This window comes from Dendrobates tinctorius, unplaced genomic scaffold (assembly GCF_039654945.1).
Source record: "Dendrobates tinctorius isolate UK_male_01 unplaced genomic scaffold, ASM3965494v1 ptg000049l, whole genome shotgun sequence".
Lineage (NCBI taxonomy): Eukaryota > Metazoa > Chordata > Amphibia > Anura > Dendrobatidae > Dendrobates > Dendrobates tinctorius.
The window spans coordinates 28,636,903-28,660,173 of NW_027361717.1; the positions used below are offsets into that span (position 1 = coordinate 28,636,903).

A 23,271-nucleotide genomic window follows, 5' to 3' on the forward strand; every position below is an offset into this window, starting at 1 on the left:
ACCTATAGGATACTGATCAGAAAATGTCAAAGTTCTGTGAAATCAAAGCAAGTTACTGACTACATAAAAAGGTCTAAACGTGGACTTATAATAGCAATGAATTACACAAAATATCTTCACATATATTATTTACATTTTTTTTTAAACACAAACTGAAAGGCGCCCAGTACGAGTTAAAATATAAGAGTTCACTAGATTTAAGGGGGCTCCACACTACACGTCTCTTCTCAGTAATTGACTTTATGGTTAGAAAAGAAGAATCCCACTTATCAAATGAAAAAGCGAAAAAAAATGTCAAGAGTGAAAATTCGCCAAAAAAGTAAAAACATAGCAAACATTTTCATTAAATAAAATAACTTTGCAGGAAGTACAGGAATTGGACTGCAGAGGACTGGAGTAAAGTTATTTTCTTTGATGAAGTCTCCTTCAAACATGTGGAAGAGTGATTGTACAGAAAAGAAAAAGATAGCGCTACTATGAGTCCTGTGCCCTGCCAACAGGAAAGCATCTGGAGACCATTCATGCGTGGAGTCGCTGTTCATCCATGGAGGGGGCACACTCACAATTTGGCTTTTGATCACTGCCATGAATATAGAATGGCATCTAAACCTCCTCAAAGAGCAACTTCTCCCAACGACACAGGAGCAATTTTGTAAGGAACAAACCAACATGATGGAGACCATGTCACAAGGGAAAAGTGATAAGAACCGTATGTGGCTTGTGACTAAGCAAACAAAATATTGAAATCTTGACCAGGAAACTCCCCAGATCTCAAAACCCATGGAGAATCTGTGGTCAGTCCTCAAAAATCAAATGGATAAAGAAAAACACAGGGATTGGAATAAAATCCTAGCACGGACTAGACAAGACTGTGCTGTCATCAGCCAGGATTTGGCCCAGAAGCAGATATCCATTCTTTAAAAATAAGGGTCAATACTGTAAATATTGGGTCTTTAGATAAACTTGATGCATTTGTCAATAAAAACTTATGAAATGCTGATAATTGTACCTCCGTACCCACACAAACATCTAAGATCTAAAACCCCTGAAGCGTCAAACTTTGAGAAAACCAAAATTTGTAGCCTCAAAACTTTTGACCAGTACAGAATAAACAGCTGTATACTGCACTTACTGACCCAAATGATATCTGGACTACCCAGAACCTGTATCCTGAGGCTAGTGATATAGCCATACCTGTGTACAGCTATATACTGAGACTAGAGACCCAACCGTACCTCTATACAGCTATATACTGAGACTAGTGACCCAACCGTACCTGTATACAGCTATATACTGAGACTAGTGACCTAACCAGGACCTGTACACATCTATATACTGAGACTAGTGACCTAACTGTACGGCTATACATCTATATACTGAGACTAGTGACCCAACCGTACCTGTATACAGCTATATACTTAGACTAGTGACCCAACCGTACCTGTATACAGCTATATACTGAGACTAGTGACCTAACTGTACCTGCATACAGCTATATACTGAGACTAGTGACCTATCGGTATCTGTATGCAGCTATATGCCAAGGCTAGTGACCTAACCAGGACCTGTATACAGCTGTATACTGAGGCTAGTGACCTAACCAGGACCTGTATACAGCTGTATACCAAGGATAGTGACCTAACCAAGACCTGTATACAGCTGTATACCAAGGATAGTGACCTAACCATGACATGTATACAGCTATATACCGAGGCTAGTGACCTAACCAGGACCTGTAAACAGCTGTATACCGAGGCTAGTGACCTAACCAGGACCTGTATACAGCTGTATACCGAGGCTAGTGACCTAACCAGGACCTGTACACAGCTGTATACTGAGGCTAGTGACATAAGACCTGTATACAGCTGTATACTGAGGCTAGTGACCTAAGACCTGTATACAGCTGTATACCGAGACTAATGAACTAACCAGGACCTGTATACAGCTGTATACTGAGGCAAGTGACCTAGCCAGGACCTGCATACAGCTGTATACCGAGGCTAGTGACCTAACCAGGACCTGTATACGGATGTATACTGAGGCTTGTGACCTCATCAGGACATGTATACAGCTATATATTAAGGTAAATGACCTAATGGGGACATTGTACACATTGGATCTCTGGGGTTGTGGGGAGATTCAGAGTTGAAGATCGGAGGGAGGGAGACCTGTGCCCCCTGCTGAGCACAGACCCCTTGATGAGTGTATACTGGGGGGGGGGGAAAAATCGCATTTCAGCCATCAGGCAGCTCGCTCTGTATTTCAAGACCTCGGATTAGTGTTATTGAATAGGAACATTCTTCTCCTATATTTCTACCTTTTACAGCTTTGAACTTTCAGACCTTTCCATAAAACTGTGAGGTCCTCCAAGAAGCAGAGCACCTTATGCTATGAGGATTAAAAAGGAGACACATAATTGCAGATATCCTATCAATAAACATCAACGTTTTATAACCCACCACAACAATTACAGTAATTGTTACAAAGTGCCACAATCCCGGACATGGTGCATGGCTGTAAACAACTCACACAGCATGTAATCCTTGGGATGTCATCCTCCGAGCAGGTAAACTTGTAAATCGTTTTACAGACAGCTCTACAAAGACATGATCATCACTGGGGGACCGGTGAGTGTCAGAAATCCCCCGACAGGGGTACATGAGGTCGTAGACCCCGGGCCTGGGACACGTCTGCCATTCACTGAGTTATGATCACAGGCCGCTATCAGACACAGCTCACACTGATACATACAAGGTGATAAAGTGAGTAACGAATATTCAAGACACTGGATAAGGATGTATACATCTATCGATGCCGCCAGACACAAAACTATAGGGTGGTCTCCCCAGAACAAGACTCCTGCACTCAACACGAAAGAAGGGGGGGTGATCGGCATGAGAGTCATTTTTTGTGCTGGAAATTGGTCTTTAATCCATTTTAACTCATTTTTCAATAAAAGTATAGCACATCATATACTAAAAACCACACCTGCAGAATTACGTTCTTAGAATTATGCGTTACTGTGAACCAGAATTCAGATTTATATTCTTACTAGCTGAAGAGCCCGGCGTTGCCTGGGCATAGTGACCAACTGTGGTTAGTTATAACAAATTATAATGATTATATTGCACATAAAAACCGTGCATCTAATCCTATCCTGTGTGATACTGACTGCTGAGCCGTGTATCTAATCCTATCCTGTGTGATACTGACTGCTGAGCCGTGTATCTAGTCCTATCCTGTGTGATACTGACTGCTGAGCCGTGTATCTAATCCTATCCTGTGTGATACTGACTGCTGAGCCGTGTATCTAATCCTATCCTGTGTGATACTGACTGCTGAGCCGTGTATCTAGTCCTATCCTGTGTGATACTGACTGCTGAGCCGTGTATCTAATCCTATCCTGTGTGATACTGACTGCTGAGCCGTGTATCTAATCCTATCCTGTGTGATACTGACTGCTGAGCCGTGTATCTAATCCTATCCTGTGTGATACTGACTGCTGAGCCGTGTATCTAGTCCTATCCTGTGTGATACTGACTGCTGAGCCGTGTATCTAATCCTATCCTGTGTGATACTGACTGCTGAGCCGTGTATCTAATCCTATCCTGTGTGATACTGACTGCTGAGCCGTGTATCTAATCCTATCCTGTGTGATACTGACTGCTGAGCCGTGTATCTATTCCTATCCTGTGTGATACTGACTGCTGAGCCGTGTATCTAATCCTATCCTGTGTGATACTGACTGCTGAGCCGTGTATCTAATCCTATCCTGTGTGATACTGACTGCTGAGCCGTGTATCTAATCCTATCCTGTGTGATACTGTCTGCTGAGCCGTGTATCTAATCCTATCGTGTGTGATACTGACTGCTGAGCCGTGTATCTAATCCTATCCTGTGTGATACTGACTGCTGAGCCGTGTATCTAATCCTATCCTGTGTGATACTGGACTCCCCCTGCAGTCTGTGTCAGAGGGTGGTCTGTGTTGGCACGGTAAAAAATTGTGTTATTTCCAGCTTTACAGAAACGATAACACCATAGAAATTATAAGAATAATAGGCCTCAGTTACCACAACTGTCTACAAAGAAAACTGTTGCTGATAGCAACCAATCACAGCTCAGCCTTCATCTTTTAAACAGCTCTGGGACAGGGTGGCGAGTTTTGAGTGGCGACTTTTGTGTTTTGACTTTTATATGGCGAGGTTGGTGTATGTGTGGTGAAATGTGTGCTGAGGGTGGTATATGTGGTGAAGCACGTGGTAGTGTGTGGCGCATTTTGTGCGTGTGTTCATATCCCCGTGTGTGGTGAGTATCCCATGTCAGGGCCCCACCTTAGCAACTGTACGGTATATACTCTTTGGTGCCATCGCTCTCATTGGTCACATCTGGCAGCTGTCAATTTACCTCCAACACTTTTCCTTTCACTTTTTCCCCATTATGTAGATAGGGGCAAAATTGATTGGTGAATTGGAACGCGCTGGGTTAAAATTTCGCCTCACAACATAGCCTATGACACTCTCGGGGTCCAGGCGTGTGACTGTGCAAAATTTTGTGGCTGTAGCTGCGACGGTGCAGATGCCAATCCCGGACACACACACATTGAGCTTTATATATTAGATGGCGCCCAACATATTCTGCAGCGCTGTACAAAGACTTTCACTTTCTCAAGCCATGAAAAGCTCATATACAGATTTTATCAATATTAACTTGCAGAAATTACTTTTAAATCAAAAGGCTGGGGACATATTATTGAAAACAACTGATGTACCCCCCATGGGGCTGCACTGGACAAAAGACAATTGTAAACGCCTGTTCTATATGAGGCCAAAAAAATGAGAGCGCTATTCAATATAACCCGTATATGAAAATGCATTACCCCAAAACACAACAAGGTTTCACAGTAAAGTTTCACATGTCCGTAATATGGAGATTTGATGCGCAAGTTGAAAAAGCTGCCGCAAAACATGTGTCCGGGATGGAGCCAGGTCCTGGGGCGCGCTAACTTACAATATGGGTGAGTACCCTTAATGATGAGATACATCCTTTACATATTCACTTTACCATCACATCATCATAATGGTGGAAACAATTGTAGTCGTAGCAAATAGAATATTGTGAGCATGGAAGATGGGACGAGTAATGTACGAAACATCACGGCATGCACCCGATACTTCTATGAGACATGAATCGTAAGAACAGCGATTATATCCGGGAGAATAGACTGAAAATTAAACTAATTCCATGTTTTTGTAGCTTCACATAAGGATGATCACTGACCACTGAGACTATATATTAGTTTCTGTCTGTCCATGTGATACATGTTATTTATGGACATTGTAGATTGTGAGCCCTCGCGGGCAGGGTCCTCTCTCCTCCTGTACCAGTTATGATTTGTATTGTTTAAGATTATTGTACTTGTTTTTATGTATACCCCTCCTTACCTGTAAAGCCCCATGGAATAAATGGCGCTATAACAATAAATAATAATAATAATAATAATTTGAAACTGTAAAACCTTGTGTATTTATTTTATGTATCGTGTATAAACACAGGGGTATATATCTACACACGTGTGAACCCTGTATACTGTCTCCATATTATATATACACACACGGCTGATCCCTGTACACTCTCCCTATATTATATACACACACGTCTGATCCCTGTATACTCTCTCTATATTATATATACACACGTCTGATCCCTGTACACTCTCTCTATATTATATACACACACGTCTGATCCCTGTACACTCTCTCCATATTATATACACACACACGTCTGATCCCTGTATACTCTCTCCATATCATATACACACACGTCTGATCCCTGTATACTCTCTCCATATCATATACACACACGTCTGATCCCTGTATACTCTCTATATTATATATACACACACACGTCTGATCCCTGTATACTCTCGATATTATATACACACACACGTCTGATCCCTGTATACTCTCTCCATATTATATATACACACACATCTGATCGCTGTACACTCTCTCTTTATTATATACACACACGTCTGATCCCTGTATACTCTCTCTATATTATATACACACACGTCTGATCCCTGTATACTCTCTATATTATATACACACACACACACGTCTGATCCCTGTATACTCTCTCTATATTATATATATACACACACACACGTCTGATCCCTGTATACTCTCTATATTAATAATAATAAATTTTATTTTTATAGCGCCGACATATTCCGCAGCACTTTACATTTCAGAGGGGATTTGTACAGACAATAGACATTACAGCATAGCAATAATCACATACAGTAGATTATAACAAATACCAAGAGGAGTGAGGGCCCTGCTCGCAAGCTTACAGTCTATGAGGAAAGAGGTAGACACGAAAGGTGGGTGGTAACAGTTGCCCTGATTGTATGGACCAGCCATAATGTTAAGTGTGTAACAGTACAGACACAGAGGGCTAATGGATGCATAAAGCATGTGGGAACATGATGCTGGGAACCTGGTTATGGTAAAATTTTTGGCTCTGCCACACAGGGATAGGTTAGGTTAATGTGTTGAGGCGATAGGCCAGTCTGAATAAATGCGTTTTCAGGACACGCTTAAAATTGTGGGGACTGGGTACTAATCGTATTGACCTGGGAAGTGCATTCCAAAGAATTGGCGCGGCACGTGTAAAGTCTTGGAGACGGGAGTGGGAGGTTCTGACTATTGAGGATACTAACCTCAGGTCATCAGCAGAACGGAGGGCGCGGGTAGGGTGGTATACTGAAACAAGGGAGGAGATGTAGGGTGGTGCTGAGCCATGGAGGGCTTTGTGGGTGAGGGTAATAAGTTTATACTGAATTCTGGAGTGGATGGGTAGCCAGTGTAATGACTGGCACAAGGTAGAGGCATCGGTGTAACGATTGGTGAGGAATGTGATCCTGGCTGCAGCATTCAAGACAGATTGGAGAGGGGAGAGTTTTGTAAGAGGGAGACCGATTAGAAGAGAGTTACAATAGTCCAGACGAGAATGAATAAGAGAAACAGTAAGAGTTTTTGCAGAGTCAAAAGTAAGAAAAGGTCGAATTCTAGAAATGTTTTATATTATGTATCTATATTATCTATATATAATATATCTATAATGTATCTATATTATATATACACACACACACGTCTGATCCCTGTATACTCTCTCTATATTATATATACACACACACACGTCTGATCCCTGTACACTCTCTCTATATTATATATACACACACGTCTGATCCCTGTATACTCTCTATATTATACATACACACGTCTGATCCCTGAACACTCTCTCTATATTATATACACACACACGGCTGATTCCTGTATACCCTCTATATTATACATACACACGTCTGATCCCTGTACACTCTCTCTATATTATATATACACACGTCTGATCCCTGTATACTCTCTATATTATATACACACACACGTCTGATCCCTGTATACTCTCTATATTATATACACACACACGTCTGATCCCTGTATACTCTCTCTATATTATATATACACACACCTGATCCCTGTATACTCTCCATATTATATATACACACACGTCTGATCCCTGTATACTCTCTCTATATTATATATACACACACCTGATCCCTGTATACTCTCCATATTATATATTCACACATCTGATCCCTGTATACTCTCCCTATATTATATATACACACACGCCTGATCCCTGTATACTCCCTATATTATATACACACACGTCTGATCCCTGTATACTCTCTATATTATATATACAAACGTCTGATCCCTGTATACTCTCTCTATATTATATATACACACACGCCTGATCCCTGTATACTCCCTATATTATATATACACACATGTCTGCTCCCTGTATACTCTCCATATTATATATACACACACATCTGATCCCTGTATACTCCCTATATTATATATACACACGTCTGATACCTGTATACTCTCTATATTATATACACACACACGTCTGATTCCTGTATATTCTCTGCATATTATATACAGTGCTTTGCGAAAGTATTCTGCCCCCTGGAACTTCTCAACATTTTTCCATATATTATGCTTCAAACATAAAGATACCAAATGTAAATTTTTGGTGAAGAATCAACAACAAGTGGGACACAATTGTGAAGCTGAACGAAATTTATTGGCAATTTTAAATTTTTGTGGAAAGTCAAAAACTGAAAAGTGGGGCGTGCAATATTATTCGGCCCCTTTACTTTCAGTGCAGCAAACTCACTCCAGAAGTTCATTGTGGATCTCTGAATGATCCAATGTTGTCCTAAATGACTAATGATGATAAATATAATCCACCTGTGTGTAATCAAGCCTCCGTATAAATGCACCTGCTCTGTGATAGTCTCAGGGTTCTGTTTGAAGCACAGGGAGCATCATGAAAACCAAGGAACACACCAGGCAGGTCCGTGATATTGTTGTGGAGAAGTTTAAAGCTGGATTTGGATACAAAATGATTTCCAAAACTTTAAACATCCCAAGGAGCACTGTGCAAGCGATCATATTGAAATGGAAGGAGTATCTTACCACTGCAAATCTACCAAGACCTGGCCGTCCCTCTAAACTTTCATCTCAAACAAGGAGAAGACTGATCAGAGATGCAGCCAAGAGGCCCATGATCACTCTGGATGAACTGCAGAGATCTACAGCTGAGATGGGACAGTCTGTCCATAGGACAACAATCAGTCATACACTACACAAATCTGGCTTTTATGGAAGAGTGGCAAGAAGAAAGCAATTTCTCAAAGATATCCATAAAAAGTGTGTTGTTGAAAGTTTGCGACAAGCTACCTGGGAGACACACCAAACATGTGGAAGAAGGTGCTCTGGTCAGATGAAACCAAAATCAAACTTTTTGGGAACAATGCCAAACGATAAGTTTGACGTAAAGGCAACACAGCTCATCACCCTGAACACACCATCCCCACTGTCAAACATGGTGGTGGCAGCATCATGGTTTGGGCCTGCTTTTCTTCATCAGGGACAGGGAAGATGGATAAAATTGATGGGAAGAAGGATGGAGCCAAACACAGGACCATTCTTGAAGAAAACCTGTTGGAGTCTGCAAAAGACCTGAGACTGGGACGGAGATTTCTCTTCCAACAAGACAATGATCCCAAACATACATCAAAATCTACAATGGAATGGTTCACAAATAAACATATCCAGGTGTTAGAATGGCCAAGTCAAAGTCCAGACCCTGAATCCAATCGAGAATCTGTGGAAAGAGCTGAAAACTGCTGTTCACAAACGATCTCCATCAAACCTCACTGAGCTCGAGCTGTTTGCCAAGGAAGAATGGGTAAGAATTTCTGTCTCTCGATGTACAAAACTGAGACATACCCCAAGCGACTTGCAGCTGTAATCGCAGCAAAAGGTGGCGCAACAAAGTATTAAGCTGAAGGGGCCGAATAATATTGCACGCCCCACTTTTCAGTTTTTGACTTTCCACAAAAATTTAAAATAACCAATAAATTTGGTTCAACTTCACAATTGTGTCCCACTTGTTGTTGATTCGTCACTAAAAATTTACATTTGGTATCTTTATGTTTGAAGCATGATATGTGGGAAAAGGTTGAAAAGTTCCAGGGGGCCGAATACTTTCACAAGGCACTGTATACACACACGTCTGATCCCTGTATACTCTCTATATTATATATACACACAAGTTGGATCCCTGTATACTCTCTATATTATATATACATACACGCCTGATCCCTGTATACTCTCTCTATATTATATATACATACACGCCTGATCCCTGTATACTCTATATTATATATACACACACAAGTTGGATCCCTGTATACTCTCTCTATATTATATATACACATGTCTGATCCCTGTATACTCTCTCTATATTATATATACACACACGTCTGATCCCTGTATACTCTCTATATTATATATACACACACGTCTGATCCATGTATACTGTCTCCATATTATATATACACACGTCTGATCCCTGTATACTCTCCCTATATTATATACACACACGTCTGATCCCTGTATACCCTCTATATTATATATACACACAAGTTGGATCCCTGTATACTCTCTATATTATATACACACACGTCTGATCCCTGTATAATCTCTCTATATTATATATACATACACGCCTGATCCCTGTATACTCTATATTATATATACACACACAAGTTAGATCCCTGTATACTCTCTCTATATTATATATACACATGTCTGATCCCTGTATACTCTCTCTATATTATATATACACACACGTCTGATCCCTGTATACTCTCTATATTATATATACACACACGTCTGATCCATGTATACTGTCTCCATATTATATATACACACGTCTGATCCCTGTATACTCTCCCTATATTATATACACACACGTCGGATCCCTGTATACTCTCTATATTATATATATACACACACACACGTCTGATCACTGTATACAAAATTCAAAAATTAAAAAAAAATTCTCTCCATATTATATATATATTCCCCATCCACCTTCCCTATGCCATGGACTTCTATAGCCCCATCCTGGATCTGCACCCATCCACCTTTCCTACAGCCCCTACCCAACATCCCTACAGTCCCTATCCCTATTCCCTTTTGTACACTTGCTTTGGCAAAACTAATGTGTATTTAGTCCTGCCAATAAAGCTTCTTTGAATCTGAATTATACACAAGTCGGATCTCTGTATACTCTCTCTATATTATATATATACACACGTCTGCTCCCTGTATACTCTCTCTATATTATATATACACACGTCTGATCCCTGTATACTCTCTATATTATATATACACACACGTCTGATCCCTGTATACTCTCTCTATATTATATATACACACACCTCTGATCCCTGTATACTCTCTCTATATTCTATACACACACGCCTGATCCCTGTATACTGTCTATATTCTATATACACACGTCTGATCCCTGTATACTCTCTATATTCTATATACACACGTCTGATCCCTGTATACTCTCTATATATTATATATACACACATCTGATCCCTGTATACTCTCTATATTCTATATACACACACGTCTGATCCCTGTATACTCTCTCTATATTATATACACACACGTCTGATCCCTGTATACTCTCTCTATATTATATACACACACGTCTGATCCCTGTATACTCTCACTATATTATATATACACACGTCTGATCCCTGTATACTCTCACTATATTATATATACACACATCTGATCCTTGTATACTCTCTCTATATTCTATACACACACGTCTGATCCCTGTATACTCTCTCTATATTCTATACACACACGTCTGATCCCTGTATACTCTCTCTATATTCTATACACACACGTCTGATCCCTGTATACTCTCTCTATATTATATATACACACGTCTGATCCCTGTATACTCTATATTATATACACACGTCTGATCCCTGTATACTCTCTATATTATATACACACACGTCTGATCCCTGTATACTCTCTCTATATTCTACACACGTCTGATCCTTGTATACTCTCTCTATATTCTATACACACACGTCTGATCCTTGTATACTCTCTCTATATTCTATACACACACGTCTGATCCCTGTATACTCTCTCTATATTCTATACACACACGTCGGATCCCTGTATACTCTCTCTATATTCTATACACACACGTCGGATCCCTGTATACTCTCTCTATATTCTATACACACACGTCGGATCCCTGTATACTCTCTTTATATTATATACACACACGTCGGATCCCTGTATACTCTCTCTATATTATATAAACACGTCGGATCCCTGTATACTCTCTATATTATATATACACGTCTGATCCCTGTATACTCTCACTATATTATATATACACACGTCTGATCCCTGTATACTCTCACTATATTATATACACACACACGTCTGATCCCTGTATACTCTCTCTATATTCTATACACACACACGTCTGATCCCTGTATACTCTCTCTATATTCTATACACACACGTCTGATCCCTGTATACTCTCTATATCATATACACACACGTCTGATCCCTGAATACTCTATATTATATATATATATATATATATATATATATATGTAATATGTATTTGGCGATAATAAATTTGATTGATATTATATATACACACGTCTGATCCCTGTATACTCTCTCTATATTATATATACACACACACATCTGATCCCTGTATACTCTCTCTATATTCTATACACACACGTCGGATCCCTGTATACTCTCTCTATATTCTATACACACACGTCGGATCCCTGTATACTCTCTATATTATATACACACACACGTCGGATCCCTGTATACTCTCTCTATATTATATATACACACGCCTGATCCCTGTATACTCTCTCTATATTAAATATACACACGTCGGATCCCTGTATACTCTCTATATTATATATATATACACACACACACGTCTGATCCCTGTATACTCTCTATATTATACATACACATGTCGGATCCCTGTATACTCTCTCTATATTATATACACACACGTCTGATCCCTGTATACTCTCTCTATATTATACATACACACGCCTGATCCCTGTATACTCTCTCTATATTAAATATACACACGTCTGATCCCTGTATACTCTCTCTATATTATATACACACACGTCTGATCCCTGTATACTCTCTCTCTATAGTAGACCCCATAGTCCCCTGTACAGACCCCTGTATACATATACAGTCCGTCTGACCCCTGTATACTCTCTATATTATATATACACACACGTCTGACCCCTGTATACTCTCTATATTATATATATACACACACGTCTGATCCCTGTATACTCTCTCTCTATAGTAGACCCCATAGTCCCCTGTATACATATACAGTCCGTCTGACCCCTGTATACTCTCTATATTATATATATATATACACACACGTCTGATCCCTGTATACTCTCTATATTATATATATATATACACACACACACGTCTGATCCCTGTATACTCTCTATATTATACATACACGTCGGATCCCTGTATACTCTCTCTATATTATATACACACACGTCTGATCCCTGTACACTCTCTCTATATTATATATACACACGTCTGATCCCTGTATACTCTCTATATTATATATACACACACGTCGGATCCCTGTATACTCTCTCTATATTATATACACACACGTCTGATCCCTGTATACTCTCTCTATATTATATATACACACGTCTGATCCCTGTATACTCTCTATATTATATATACACACACGTCGGATCCCTGTATACTCTCTCTATATTATATACACACACATCTGATCCCTGTACACTCTCTCTATATTATATATACACACACGTCGGATCCCTGTATACTCTCTCTATATTATATATACACACACGTCGGATCCCTGTATACTCTCTCTATATTATATACACACACGTCTGATCCCTGTATACTCTCTCTATATTATATATACACACGTCTGATCCCTGTATACTCTCTATATTATATATACACACACGTCGGATCCCTGTATACTCTCTCTATATTATATACACACACATCTGATCCCTGTATACTCTCTCTATATTATATATACACACGTCTGATCCCTGTATACTCTCTATATTATATATACACACACGTCGGATCCCTGTATACTCTCTATATTATATATACACACACGTCGGATCCCTGTATACTCTCTCTATATTATATATACACACATCTGATCCCTGTATACTCTCTCTATATTATATATACACACGTCTGATCCCTGTATACCCTCTATATTATATATACACACATGTCGGATCCCTGTATACTCTCTCTATATTATATACACACGTCTGATCCCTGTATACTCTCTCTATATTATATATACACACGTCTGATCCCTGTATACTCTCTCTATATTATATACACACACGTCTGATCCCTGTATACTCTCTCTATATTATACATACACACGTCTGATCCCTGTATACTCTCTATATTATATATACACACACACGTCGGATCCCTGTATACTCTCTCTATATTATATACACACACGTCTGATCCCTGTATACTCTCTCTATATTATATATACACACGTCTGATCCCTGTATACTCTCTATATTATATATACACACACGTCGGATCCCTGTATACTCTCTCTATATTATATACACACACGTCTGATCCCTGTATACTCTCTCTATATTATATATACACACGTCTGATACCTGTATACTCTCTATATTATATATACACACACGTCGGATCCCTGTATACTCTCTCTATATTATATACACACACGTCTGATCCCTGTATACTCTCTCTATATTATATACACACACATCTGATCCCTGTATACTCTCTATATTATATATACACACACGTCGGATCCCTGTATACTCTCTCTATATTATATACACACACGTCTGATCCCTGTATACTCTCTCTATATTATATATATACACACGTCTGCTCCCTGTATACTCTCTCTATATTATATATACACACGTCTGATCCCTGTATACTCTCTCTATATTATATATACACACGTCTGATCCCTGTATACTCTCTCTATATTATATACACACACGTCTGATCCCTGTATACTCTCTCTATATTATATATACACACGTCTGATCCCTGTATACTCTCTCTATATTATATATACACATGTCTGATCCCTGTATACTCTCTCTATATTATATATACACACACGTCTGATCCCTGTATACTCTCTCTATATTATATACACACACGTCTGATCCCTGTATACTCTCTCTATATTATATATACACACGTCTGATCCCTGTATACTCTCTATATTATATATACACACACGTCTGATCCCTGTATACTCTCTCTATATTATATATACACACATCTGATCCCTGTATACTCTCTCTATATTATATATACACACGTCTGATCCCTGTATACCCTCTATATTATATATACACACATGTCGGATCCCTGTATACTCTCTCTATATTATATACACACACGTCTGATCCCTGTATACTCTCTCTATATTATATATACACACGTCTGATCCCTGTATACTCTCTATATTATATATACACACACGTCGGATCCCTGTATACTCTCTCTCTATAGTAGACCCCATAGTCCCCTGTACAGACCCCAGCTCTGACCCTGTATACATACACAGTCCGTCTGACCCCTGTACACTCTCTCATGGCTCCTGGAGCGGTGGCAGCCCACCCTGGCATGGCCCCCCGTGGGCACACACTGTATGAAGTTGCGGTATGGTGCCCCCCAGGTGGTGCACACACAGACCAGCACAGCTCAGTGATCCCAGCATTGAGTGGATGTTCACAGATGATGCAGCGCACAGATACTCACAGATCTTCACTCTCAGACTCTGCAGGACCCGCACCGGGGCCGCAGGCGGATCCCCGACCTCTCCTCTCCCTGCTGCCCGCTGCTCCCCTGCCATCTCAGGCGGCAGCGGCAGAGTCTCTGCTGCCCGTGCTCTTCCGCCAGCCGAACTACTTTAGCAGCGTATGACAAGAGAGTCAGCCCGCCGCGGAGTAATACCTGGGGCTGCCCGAGACTACAGAGTGGCGAGGCTACGTCACTGCAGGGGGCGGGGCTGTATAGGAAGCAGCGGTGCAGCAGAGTCCTCCGCGGTCAGTGTGGCTGCGCGGTGGCGCTCAGTCGGGCCGCGCTCCTTGCACCCTTGGCGCTGTGCGATGTCACAGTGCCGCACAGTTGTGTCAGCCGGTGCTGTACAATAATGTGTCGCACACTGGCTCTGACTGGCTGAAGAATAAATGGCTGCACTCAGTGACTGTATTATGGAGCCCTGGAGTAGCGCTCACACTGCGCCAGTTATTGAGTTTGCACACGTCGGGTCTCTGTCAGATTTTGTCCATTTTTTAAATTTATTTATTTTTTGTGTGTGTTGGGGGGGTGTTCTGTCATTTTTTGGGGGGAAATTACTTTGTGCATACATTTTGGTGCGCTTTGTTATTTTTCCATCAGACACATGTCTTAGGCCTGTTTCACACTTCCGTTTTTTCAAATCCGTCAAAATCCGTTGTTTTCCGTAAAAAAACGGATCCGCCATTTTTTGCAGGATCCGTTTTTTTTTGTCCCATAGACTTCCATTACAGTTACCGCGGATCCGTCAAAAAAACGGATCCGTTTTTAAAAAAACGGATCCGTTTGCATCAGTTTCCGTCAAAAAAACGGAAACGGATCCGTTTGGCGGACACAAAAACGGAAGTGTGAAACAGGCCTTAGTGGTCCGTCTCCCTTCCTCTGAGCCCCTCCTCAGAAGACGCGGCCCCCGCTGCTTTCCCGACGTTTGTCGCATTCACCTTATTTTAAACATTGCATATAAAGTGGAGAAACAGTTTCTAGATCGACCTGCATTGGAATAATCGGACGGCGCGCCGCGCTTTGATAAATTTTCCGCAAGTAACGGCATTGCAGCCACAAGGGACCGAGACTTCAATCTAAGAGATTCCCGGCTGTGTCTGGGAATCGGGGCACGGGTTCTTCGGAGTCGCCGCTTTTGCTGAATTTGTCATAAGGCCACGTTCCCACAACGAGGATTTAGTGAGTTTCTGATGTAGCATGTTTTTCTGCTCCTTTTAGGTAAAATTCGGTTACGTGCAAGTTTTTTTATTTTCTATGCCTTTTTATCATCTTCATCGTGCGTTTTTTACCTGCAAATTTTCTGCATCAGATGTAAGTCTATGGCTGGAGTCACACTAACCTGCGCAAAATACAGTCCGTAGTTTACAGGCGTAATACGGATGAATGGCCCCTAAATAGTGCTCCATATGTCATCCGTAAGCAAGGTGTGGTCGCGTATTTTGCGCATGTCAGCATCCGTATGTAATCCGTATGGCATCCGTATGACGAGATTTTCTCGCAGCCTTGCAAAATGGACATTTAACGGTTTTGAGGCCTAATAACTATTTAAAACATTAGCCTGCACTGTATTTATTGGCTCAGGAACAGGTGGCAGCCTCCATTCTGTCCATTTGTCACCTTGCCTTCACTAGGTGTGTTGCTGTGGTATGTGCAACATGGCAGACAGTCTTACTTTCAACACAACTGAGCAGGTTCTCTTCAACTGGCTTTTGTCACGGTGCTTTGGCCAGCCATACCCTGTGATAGTGGATCCACGGAGGAGGAGACGCATGTGGGTACATCCACTTTTGAGGCAACGACTCACAAGAGGTCATTTTCACCGCCTCTATTCTTCTCTGTGGGAGCATCCTGTCAAATTCTACCAATACTGTCGCATGAGCCTTGCAACATTTTCTACACTCTTGGAGACAGTGCGCCCTTGGATAACCTTTCAGGATACAAGGATGCGCAAAGCTATATCTGCAGAGGAGCGACTTGTACTCACAATACGGTATGTACTACACAACCACATTCTCTATGTTCATGATGTGTTGGGCAAAGTTTGAATTTTTTCCTTCTTGGAGTAAGTTTTAGGCCCTCATCTTAGTCCACATATGTTTCAACTTACAGACACGAATGTTGTGTGGAATATGTACTGAATATCACTTACTCATTGTGCAAAGCAAGGGCCTAAGGAAGGACGGGAGACTCTAGAGTCTTCAATATTTCCATTATGGCTCGGCGGCTATGCACCAACCAGTTGGATCTACCACCACCACCATGCCAGCTACCAGGCTCCACTCAAGAATCTGTCCCTTATGTTCTTGTGGCAGATGAGGCCTTTCAGTTAACGCGCAATGTCATGAGGCCATATCCCCGGCGCAACCTTCACCACAGGCGCAGGATATGTAACTTGCGCCTATCACGTGCTCGGCGACTGGTGGAGTGTTCCTTTGGCATTATTTGTGCCAAATGGCGGGTACTCCAGTCTGCCATTCAGCTGAGTGAACAAAATGTTAATGAAGTAGCGAAAGCCTGTGTGGTACTTCATAACTTCACCAGGATACATGATTGTTCCTCCTCTGCTGGTGTGCGTAGGCCGGACAATGTGTGTAGGGTGAGACCACCTATCAACCATCAACGTAGACCGCTCTCTGGCCTCAATGTGCGTGATCATTTCACTAATGACTTTATGGCACTTCAGGGGGAACCTTCTTGGCAAGAGCATGCTGGATCTATGTTGGCAATGTTGGTTTGATGTGTGTCAAAATATATATATTTCTACCCCTTCTGAATTTCTGACTTTTGATTTGGTAAGCGTATTTTGTTATGGGTTTGGACAATTAAGACAGAGACAAAGTGTAGTTGGCCAATTTTTACTTTTGTCTTTTTTGTGGTTTTTTTTAAGTTTGTAAGGCAAACATATTCTTGCCCTATGAAAAACTTGGGCAATGGCCCAAATTGGGCTTTTGGCATATTTCAACATTGTTGTTCAAACAAAATTACAAAAACATCCTACAACATACATAGTGCAATAACAACATTGCAACTGTACACATTTGGAATCCAAAGTAAAAAAGAGGAGTTATCCATCATCAAAATGAGCTACACAAGATAATACTAACATTTATTATGAATGTTTTCAAATCATATTAATAAGCCACCATGACAGGCAAGGCTACCTTACGCGTTTCTGACACATATTACATGTCTGTAATAAACACAATATTTCACCGCACTATACTGGGAAAGTCAAAGGATCAAATTAGAAGACTGACTTGATAATACATAGAGCGTGATGGTATTGAGGCTGTTTGCCTTGGTTTTGGAATATAGTTAGCTGGCCTAAATTGGACTAAGAGAATATGGACAGCACGCCTTTTCTATGCATTTTCAAGTGAGTACTCTATTTCGATCCTTTGACTTTGCCAGTATAGCCCTGTGAAATATTGTATTTTTTGCAGACATGTAATATGTCTCAGAAACGCATAAGGTAGCCTTGCCTGTCATGGTGTCTTAATCATATGATTTGAAAACCGTCATAAGAAATGTTAGTATTATCTGTTTTAGCTCATGTTGCTGCTGGATAAAACCTCTTTTTGACTTTGCCTTGGGATTTTAACCACCAGTTCAAACACACTGGACATCTCCTCCCATCAGACCAATTAAGAACAGTCATGTACAGTATGGGTTTACTAAATCCATGTTTTAAGCCACTTATAAATTGTGGAATGTTGGGGAAGGAGAAGGCGGAGGAGCAGCCTGTGGTTGCTTCTGGCTACTTTGAGTAACATCGCCCTGTGTGGGTGCATACTGTTGTCCATGCTATTGGTACTGACCTTCCTCCTGTAGATTGTTGGGGGTAGTGGCCATAGTAATACTGCTATGGGGCATCTTGTTGGGGGGGGTAGGCCCGTGTCTCATACCCACCTATATAGCCATGTCGTTCCCAACCAGGTTGGGACCAGCCTCCAACACTGGGTGGGACTAAGTGGCCATATTGGTGGGGTTGGCTAGAGCCAGAAATCTGTTGCTGGTGTTGGGAAGGTTGGGTAGGGGGAGGAAGGGGGTGAGGTGTAGGCCCACGTATTAGAGGATGTTCAGACCCTGCTTGAGCAAGCATCTGTGTGGGTGGTCTCATGCGCATTAGATTTCGGGGGGGAAAGCTGCCACCTCTCCAGATATTCGAAAAGCTCATATGGGGTATTGGGGGGGGTGCTTGCATCAAGCAGGATCTGAAAACATCCCCTAATACAGAGCCTGACCTCACGGGTAAGGGCACGGAGATAAAGGGTCAGGCTACGTGAGTAGGCCTCCTCCCCATCATCTGTAGTGACTCAAGATAAATAATTTAGCACCCCTGTGTCCACATTGGTCCTGCTCTCTTGAACAGTGACCTGGCGCCTTCTTCGGCCTCGCCGGGATGTAACAGCAGCCTGTGGGGATCCCCTGATCTGGCCATTTGGGCTGCTGCTCAAGTTGCCCGGCTCTTCCAGGATGGGTGATGGAGCAGCAGCAGACCGTCCTGGTGGTGTTGTTTGTTGGGCAGCCAATGGGTTCTCCTGTGATGACTCATCTTCTGCCATGCTTCTTGTAGGGGGAGAAGATGGGCCAGCCACCTCATCCCCTACAGGATCTATTATTGGCTCTGCCTCTGAGGCCGTTCCTCGATCCGCAAGGTTGGATTGAGTTCTGTTATGAAATAGAACAGAGGCAAAAATACATCAATATTTTTGGCCCTTTAAAGTATCTGTGTTATGTGGTGTGAGGTATCTACTTACGGTCTCAGATCCAGAATTGGGGCGAGGAAGGAGAGCCGGTCGTAATAGATATATTTTCGTTTTACGTATCCCGCGTCCCCACTCCTGGACCGCTGCTGGCGTTCCCGGCGGTATTGATCCCGGATGCTTCGCCAGCGTTTCATCACATCTTCCACTGCAATGTGACAGGAAATATTGTCAAAATCACATATTTGATAGGTCACATTTGCTTCCAGTAGTCTAGGCATGGGCCTTCTGAGGTGTGCTTTCTACCCATGGTGGCATATCTAATTGAGAAGATACACAGGGTCTCTTTAGCTACACTTAATAATTGGTTTGTCTAGGAGGATGAGGAGCTTGTGGCCTAAACCCAAATTATTGCTGTGTGAATCCACGTGTCACATCCAAATCTAACGGCCTCATGAGGCAAAAAGTACATGCACAGGAAGGGGGGGGGGGATGATTCTATATTCCTTTTTTGTTGTGCGCTAAGGTTAGTCATGTTTTGGCTTGTACTTACGAATTTTATGCTGCTCCTCACGTGGTCGGTCACCAAAGTCACGGTACATCTGGCGACAGATGCGCCTCCATGATGCCTCCTTTCTTGCCCGCTTTGAATAATTGGCATCGCGTTGGTCCCAGATTTCGGGACGCTCCTGCACCAGGACTATTATCATCTCCACATTTATGTAAGTGTACGCCCTGCTGCTGCTGTACTCCGTGGAGGCGTACTTCCGGGATGTCTGGAGCGCTTTTTGAGCTCATTTGCATGTCTAGGCTTCCTGATGATGGATTGGCCCATTTCCTGTCACCAGCCAAAAGACCTGCGTATTGCTCGCAGGTCACACGTCTGGTTCGTGTGTAATCCGTATTCTTTGCGCACCCATAGACTTGCATTGGCGTACTACGGCCGTAGTACGCTGACAATCGCAGCATGCTGCGACTGGCACGGAGCATAGAATACGGATGAGAAATATACGCCTGGTGCGAGTGACCCCATAGAGAATCATTTGTCCGTGTGTAATGCGTGCTTTTAGCGCCGCTCACTCGGCCGTATTCCTCGCCAGTGTGACCCCGGGTAAAAGCTGCACAAAAAACTCAGCGTCCCCGCAAGAGAAATTGACATGTGGCGAATTTGAAACGCCCCGCAGGTCAATGCACAGTGAACATGAGATTTCTATAAATCCCATCCACTTTTTGACACTGTGTTTTGTGCAGCGGAAATACACAGCATGCAAAACACATTGTGGGAACCTAACCTAAAAAGTCACAAATTTAAACCAGCCTTGCTTGAACATGAGTTTTTTCAGACTTCTATGACTATTCGAAGGTGGTCGTGTACTCTTCGGTGCCGTTTTAAACACACTTTTCTTGTGTTGCCGTTATATGTGCTGAATTTATCAATATCGCATAAGTTTGTTGCATCTTTTCTGTCTGAATAGTTTGAATAAAACCCCCATGAAATAATTTAACTTCAAATCCCCCCTTTTGGTATCACCATAATCATACTGGCCTAGGAACCTAGAAAATCATGTTGACATTATTTTGTGCCACAGAATAAATAATGTAAAACCAAAAGCCAGCAAATGAATGAAAGCATCGAGTTGTTTTTGTCATTTCACTGCAATTCGAGTTTTTCCCCTTTTCTCAATACATTGTATGGTAAAATGAATGGCGTCATTCAAAATTACGACTTGTCTCTCAAAAAAATAAGCCCTCATGTTAGCAGAAAAATGAAAAAGTGATGACGCTTAGAAGAAGGAGAGGCATAGATGGAAGCACAAATCTGAAAAATTGCCCAGTCATGAAGAGGTTAAATTTTCACACATATGGACAGCTTTTTATGTGTTGTGCTTTTTCAAAATTGGCTCCAAAATCAAAGCCTCCAAATGTAACATACATTGTTTGCCAGTTTTTTTTAAGTTTTTATTTGGAACTTTAGAGTTTTTTGGCTATCGGTGGAAGAAGATACCAGCGAGTGGTTGCTAACTACCTGCCCATTCTGCTCTGTGATGATCTGTTCTGAGTCAGGCTGCATTTTGACAGGTTCATTCGACCACACGTCAACAGAGCAGCTACTCTTCCTTTCTGCCCTGTCGTTGCGGAGTCACTGACCGCATCATGGTGATTGATAGCCGGCATAGCCTAATGCAGTGGAGAGTCGGCTGTCAATCAGCATGATGCGGTCACTAACACCCCGTCAATGGAGCAGACCAGAAGACAAGACTTTGGTCTGTCAGTGATGTCCCTGGAAGCAGGAGAATCGCTTTCAGGAGCGCTCCTGACCACTTAGAGACGGAACAGATCATCAGATGGCAGAACAGGCAGGCAGTTAACGAATACCTGCCAGTAAATTCTTAGTCCATCCAGAGTCAAACAATATGAGAGTGTGGCTATCTTTACTAAATTAGTTACAGCTGACTTGAAAAACTTGGGCTCTCTGAAACAGAAGAAAAACTCTAATTCATTTTGTTTCAAGAGAGAAGTCCTGGATGCTTTAACTGTGAACTAATCTTCAAGGCATCTGACAAGGGGGGCAATTTGGTGACCATTCTTGACTGGCCCAGCCAGAGCTTTGACCTAAATCCAATTGAACATCTCTGGAGAGACCTGAAAATGGCTGCCCACCAACATTCACTATCCAACCTGACGGAACTGGAGAGGATCTGCAAGGAAGAATGGCAGAGGATCCCCAAATTCAGGTGTGAAAAACTTGTTGCATCATTCCCAAGAAGACTCATGATTGTATGTGCTCAAAAGTGTACTTCTACTCAATACTGAGCAACGGGTCTGAATACTTATGACCATGTGTTCAGTTTTTCTTTTTTAATAAATTTGCAAAAATTTCTACATTTGTTTTTTTCCGTCAAGATGGGGTGCAGAGTGTACAATAATGAGAAAAAAATGAACGTTTTGGAATTTACCAAATGGCTGCAATGAAGCAAAGAGTGAAAAATTTAAAGGGGGTCTGAATACTTTCCATACCCACTGTATACATTGACAGAATTCTAAAACAGCTTGTCACAGCTTTATCATCATACATATGTGACACCTCGGACCTACAGTTGAAAATAGTAGATACTTTAGTGAGCGGGGACACATTCTTAGCTTCAATTGATGTAGAAGCTTTATATAGCAGTATACCACATAA

The 23,271-nt window shown here is 41.6% G+C and overlaps 1 protein-coding gene across 4 annotated transcripts in view; it reads right to left on the reverse strand.

Moving 5' to 3' along the window:
* RASA2 (RAS p21 protein activator 2) overlaps positions 1-23,271 on the reverse strand; it is a 157,569-nt gene that overhangs the window by 129,079 nt on the left and 5,219 nt on the right. For 2 of the 4 annotated variants that reach the window (XR_012232444.1, XM_073576607.1), the window contains exon 1: positions 15,340-15,877. The exons of 1 other annotated variant lie outside the window; for it this stretch is intronic. Coding sequence is in view for 2 of the 3 variants with exons in the window: in XM_073576607.1 (XP_073432708.1) it covers positions 15,340-15,433 (94 nt within the window). In the remaining variant the exon portion in view is untranslated. Of the gene's footprint in view, positions 1-15,339; positions 15,878-23,271 lie in introns of those variants that run through there. One more of the 4 variants, XM_073576608.1, reaches the window with a different exon arrangement.